The sequence below is a fragment of the Lutra lutra genome, chromosome 7 (assembly GCF_902655055.1).
Source record: "Lutra lutra chromosome 7, mLutLut1.2, whole genome shotgun sequence".
Classification (NCBI taxonomy): Eukaryota; Metazoa; Chordata; class Mammalia; order Carnivora; family Mustelidae; genus Lutra; species Lutra lutra.
In genome coordinates, this window is record NC_062284.1 from 98,871,363 (window position 1) to 98,877,500 (window position 6,138).

Sequence of the window (6,138 nt, forward strand, 5' to 3'; positions counted from 1 at the left end):
CCCCAAGTTGGGCTCCGTGCTGGGAATGGAGCCTGCTTAAGATTCTCTCTCCTCCTCCTCCCTCTGGCCCTCTCCCCACATCCCCCACCTCCCCAACCCCCGCCGAACACACTCTTCTCTCTCAAAAAAAAAAAAACAAAACCAAAACACCCATTAGGAAAAAAAGAAATTAGACTTCAAGGGCTAATATTTCTATATACTGCTTTTCCTCTTTTTAACATTCTGAATTAGGATGCATCTAATAATTATTTACATATCTACTAATATGATAGGGTTTTCTCCTGAAAATGTTATATATTATAAATTACATCCAAAACTGGTGGAGTCTTAAGAGTCAAGGGTAATACAGTTTATGGAATGGTGTTCACAACATAAGTAAAGGGTAACTAGAATCAGAGTACGCTTTATATAAGTTAAATCTCAAATAACCAAAGTGAAAGGTATGGGTAACTGACATTTCCCTTGTAACTTTGGAAAAAACTGAAAACGTAGTCCAAGAACATTGAATATGCTTCCATTTAGTCTCTTGAAGAATATATTGTGAAAGGGCTCCATTCAAACACAATCAGTGAAACTGCCAATGAACATGTTTTTCCTAATTTTATTTTTTTGGAGTTTTATAGCATTGCTATTAAGTTAAACCTCTTTGGCCAAAAATACTTTAGTATATTTACAATATATTTCCCAGAGGATCTTGTATGTAAGTAATTTGATTTGGGGTTCATTCTGTGAATGCACTCAGTTTGCAGTTCACTTTGAATCATGCCTTTACATCTTGAGGAACTTGGATTAAGTCTTGGATATTCTTTCCCAGGTCAAAAAGAAAATAAAAATTAAGCATGGCTTTATGTAAGTTATCTATAAAATATTGGTTCCACTTACGGTCATGCCTGATATGGACTGTGCAAAGATGTGGGCTGACAAAACATATATGTAAACTCCTTCTGATTATTGTGTTCTAACAAATTCAACTAGCTAAGTGGAAGATAGTGGTACAGTTGCTAATTTTACTCTGCATGGCATAAACGGCACTTCTCTCTGATACAGATCTGTGGTGGTGACAAACCATTTCTGGCACCTAATGACCTGCAGGCCAAACATTTGGAGCTTAAGGAAGAATCTGTGAAGCTATTCCGAGGGGTGAAGAAGATGGGTGGGGAGGAATTTAGCCGGCGTTACCTTCAACAGTTGGAGAGTGAAATAGATGAACTTTACATCCAGTATATCAAGCACAATGATAGCAAAAATATCTTCCATGCAGCTCGTACCCCAGCCACACTGTTTGTTGTCATCTTTATCACGTACGTGATTGCTGGTGTGACTGGATTCATTGGTTTGGACATAATAGCTAGCCTATGCAATATGATAATGGGACTGACTCTGATCACCTTGTGCACCTGGGCGTATATCCGCTACTCCGGAGAATACCGAGAGCTGGGAGCTGTAATAGACCAGGTGGCTGCAGCCTTGTGGGACCAGGTAAGAATACTTTTATCCTCTTCAACTGATTGCAGCACACTATGTACTGAACACAATGTTAGGTGTTAGAACTGAACAGGTGAACCTGACTTGGGCCCCAGTCTTCAAGAGCTTTCGAAGCTGTCAAGATGGCCGGATACAAACGACTAACTATAATACGATATGCGAAGTCCTACATAACCAATTTCTAGTTAACATTTCAGTGTTTTCAAATATATGTGGATTAGGCAGTTTTGCTTTCTACTTTTATTTATCCTAAAAGTTAAAGCTGTTAAAGAGAAGTGTGAGAAAGCACAGCTGAGTTTTTACTGAGCGGACTGTGACTTGTTTATGTGTTAAATTACTTTGTACTTACAACCAATCATTTGATTCATGCTGATTTTGGAAGGGAATGTATGTGAACCACTAGCATTAAGTGGTTGTATCACTAGCTCTTTTAGTATAAACTCCTAAAAAGCAAGATCTGATTATTTCAGATTGTCTCTATTTGAAGTAGGCGTTTGTACCGGCCACAGCACGAGTCCAGGTCAACCTCTGGATCAGCTGCTCATGGGCTAGTTGTCCTTTGTGTTTCAGTTAACCACAGCCTACAGTCAGGGTCACTGCGGTCCATTGTTCAAATAATTGATGGATAGGGAAGACAATTATAAACACACCTAGAACGATAATGAACTCACTGTCATTCTGGAAGTGTCTTCAGTTACATCATGAAAATTTAGGGGCATTTAGTGAAGCTAAAATTGAGATTCTTCATAAACTTTTGGAGGTAAGACTTTTGAACTTATGTTCTGCAGGTAGCAAGTAATAGCTACAATTCCCCGAGCATTTATACCTACGTATACTCTTTAGAATGGAATTTTAACTAATGAATTTACTATATGCCTTTGAAGAATCTGGTTAAGATAAACTAATGGTAGCACTGTGGGTAAAGCATGAATTAAAAACTGGATCCTCTGGGGTGCCTAGGTGGCTCAGTGGGTTAAAGCCTCTGCCTTAGGCTCAGGTCATGATCCCAGGGTCCTGGGATTGAGCCCTGCATCAGGCTCTGCTCAGCAGGGAGCCTGCTTCCTCCTCTCTCTCTGCCTGCCTCTCTGCTGACTTGTGATCTTTGTCTGCCAAATAAATAAATAAATAAAATCTTTAAAAAAAAAAACAAACAAAAAACTGGCTCCTCTGAGCCACTGTCTCAAATAGCTCCTCAACCTTAGAAGACTAAAGAAGGGCTATTTGAGGTAAATCCCAAAGCCTTCCTAGAATATGATGCTGAACCCTCTGAGTAATATAGAATTGGGTTCTTCGAAAGATTCAGATACAATATGTAATCTGAACTGAAAAAATGTGTAGGAGTATTTGTTCTTAAATGCTCAGAAATACTGTAAACAAAGTTGAATTATCATAATGCTATTAATGAAGCAGGATATATACTTTTCTTTTTTCCCTTTTAAACTGCCTTTGGCCACAGGGAAGTACAAATGAGGTAAGTTAATTTTTTTTAATTGAGAGCTATAAACTTTATTATTTTATAAACCAACTAGCCATTAATGGATTAGAAAGTCTTTGGTGATGTAATGAGCACTGGGTGTTATATACAACTGATGAATCACTGACCTCTACCTCTGAAACTAGTAATACACTATATGTTAATTAATTGAACTTAAATTTAAAAAAAAAAAAAACTTTGGGCACAACTGCTCCTTTGTTCTAAGATTCACAATTTTAGCTGTAAATTTTTAATATGGTTTTTAAATATTTTATTTATTCCCAACATCTTATGTGATATGATCTGCATATGAAACATACAAGTTGATTGTCAAGAATATCCTGTTTTATAAAAGTTTTATTTCTTGAATGTGTAGAAAATTCCAAAATTTTTAAGCTCCAACATTGTGCATTTTGCTCTACTGCATAGTGAGATAAAAATAGCACTATGAATCTTGAGAAAACCTAATTTGTAGAGAGTCTCAAAGTGGAGCTACAAACCTTTAGACGTTTTTAACTCAGGCTTTTGAGTGACAGTTACCTTTACCACGTTAAGCAGGTTCCAGGCCAGTATAAAGTGACTTTCTGAGCATTCCTCAGAACGACCTGTAAATTGGTGTTCATTTCTCCTACTGAACATGGGCAAAACGAGGAAAGAATCCTTTGTTACATAAGAAAACTGACCTCTGTAGAGTTACTCTGGTCATCTTCAGGAAGCAAAACTGATCTCGAATAGCTACTGAGATAGCAAATCCTTCTTTCCTCAGTTTCTGCTGTTACATACAACCGGAGTATGTCCTCTAATCCATACCAGTGATACATTTAATACAAGTCAATAGAGAAATATTTTATGTAAAATTCAGTAAAACAAATTCATTAAAGAAGTAAAAACAATCTAAGTTGAATGTTAGAGGAGTATGATAGAGCTAGGGCAATACCATGTTACACCAATGTGTATTCACAGAACTGATGACGGTATGTATTATTCAGACTTAAGAAAACAGCTATCAAGACTTCAAAAAGATAAAAATCAATGGAATTTCCTGGGCATTGGTTACTATTTAAAGGATATCAACCTTTTAAAAATATTCAGACTCTTTACAGACTCCAGAATTACCTCAGAAAAGCTGGTTTTAACTGAGTGTTCACTATATGAAAGCCAGAAGAGACAATGAATCTTAGACATTCACTGAGGGGGAAAAGGACCAAAATATTTATGGACACTTATGTAAAGTAATATATAAAAATTCCTATGACTCAAACACTGTCAACACAAAGAACAATCACAGCTTTATGAGAAAAGGCTTTCTGAGATAATACTTCTGAAAAACGTTTTGTAAGATATGAATCAAGTAATGGAAACAAGAGAATGTTTAAATGAATGATCCCAGTGTGGCAAGAGGGGCAACGTATGTACTAACTGGCATATTTCCTGATCGTATCAGGAAATAATGGGGGGAAAAAAGGGTCCCATTCTGAAAACTTGTAAGAAAGCCCAGATAGCAAGTGGTCTGGGTGTGTCTAATAAGGCAGCTATTGGCAGTCAGAAGTTAAATTCCTCCCAAACTGGTAATATTCAAGATATGAGTTCTCACACATCCCTAGGGCAGTGTTTGGGAAGCCCTGCTCCAAAAGGTGTGCAAAGTCAAAGGAAATGTAGTCTGAGAATAAACTATTTGCCACAAAGATCAATCCATACACACACTGGAGAAGCGAAAATAGTTTTGAGTTCTAAGATTCTTAGCTATTAATTTATATCTTAAATAGGCTAATGATATAAAAATCCCACATTTAGCATGCTAATTATATAGTGCCATAAACTATTTACATTCAAAGGAAAAATTTTACATTCGTGTTTATAATCTTGATTCTTGTATCTCTAGGCTTTATACAAGCTTTACAGTGCAGCAGCAACCCACAGACATCTGTATCATCAAGCTTTTCCTGCGCCGAAGTCAGAATCTACTGAGCAATCAGAAAAGAAGAAAATGTAATCCAAATTTTTAGAGTACAGGTGCATGACCAATTGTCAGTTAAATATTCAGTTTTATGTCTCCATGCAAACATTCAAAGTGCTTCTATCAGGACAGAGTAAAATACCAAGCTCCTCTGAAAACTTCAAAATGGTTTAGTTCTTTTACTTCGGTGTTTAATAAGCAGATGTATGTATGCATGGTTGTATCATTTTTGTTAACATGGATGGTTTCTTAATTTTGTCTTCAAATATGCTGTTATAATTTAAAGTATTTGTCTATGATGACAGTACATGTGTTCTGCTTGAATTTACTAAATTCTTCTACTGGGTTATATAATTAAACCATGTAGTAATATTACTCCATGTTTGGATATGCTCATTTAATTTCTACAGGAGAATTTTAAAATTATTTCACATAGTCATCCATTTAAGCATAGCGTAATGACTCAACAGGCTTGATTCAATCTCTATCATCTTATATATACCACAAGCTTTTATTTTTAAAGACATTTGGGAGCTTTTCAGTTGCTTTATCAAAAACTAAATACTGCTTCTTTTATATTATGATTTAGTATAGAATATAAACTTCTTGATCAAAAATGCACAAAAAAATCACTTTGTATATCTACTTGAGTTTCACTGCATTGTATATTTTTTCATTTGGTACACAAAGAAATGTATTCTTCATAGGTTTATTCTTTTAACATGTGAACTATTATTAAAGTTTACTCTGGTTCCTAATATTAAAAACAAATGCTTACTGAATTTGGAAGTGTTTGGGAGGTACTGATATAGAATGATAAAGGTGTATCTCTCTTTTTAAAATTAAAAATGCATTTTCTTCAGTGGTGACACCATTACAAATCTGAGTTTCTACTTCAAGAAACTTAGCATATGCTAATCCCTTTTTTGGTACCTTTCAGTTCTTTTAAACCAGCCATTCTAGAATCTGGGAGCTCTAAAATAGTAATTTCTAACTTCCTTACGAATGGCTTAGCCAGGTTTAAATTAAACAGTAATACAAAGGTAATGAGTAACAGGAAAGAATGATTAAGATAGAAGAGTATGTGAGAGTTCATAAGACATATAAGCTTACATCCTAGAAAGTTTGATTACATGCTCTGAGAAATAACTTTTCCAACTGATAAAATTCTACCAGCTTATTTTCATTTTTCAATATCCTTTCATTATACACTGCGTCCTTT

At 35.5% G+C, this 6,138-nt stretch overlaps 1 protein-coding gene across 2 annotated transcripts in view; it reads left to right on the forward strand.

Annotated features, from left to right (window-relative positions):
- Nucleotides 1-5,698, forward strand: part of ATL1 (atlastin GTPase 1) — a 67,069-nt gene extending 61,371 nt beyond the window's left edge. The window contains exons 12-14 of one of the 2 annotated variants that reach the window (XM_047735428.1): nt 1,048-1,479; nt 2,942-2,956; nt 4,842-5,698. In XM_047735428.1, coding sequence (XP_047591384.1) covers nt 1,048-1,479; nt 2,942-2,956; nt 4,842-4,952 — 558 coding nt within the window. In that variant the 3' untranslated portion in view covers nt 4,953-5,698. The remainder of the gene's footprint in view (nt 1-1,047; nt 1,480-2,941; nt 2,957-4,841) is intronic. The other variant, XM_047735429.1, reaches the window with a different exon arrangement.
- Nucleotides 5,699-6,138: the final 440 nt, after the last annotated feature.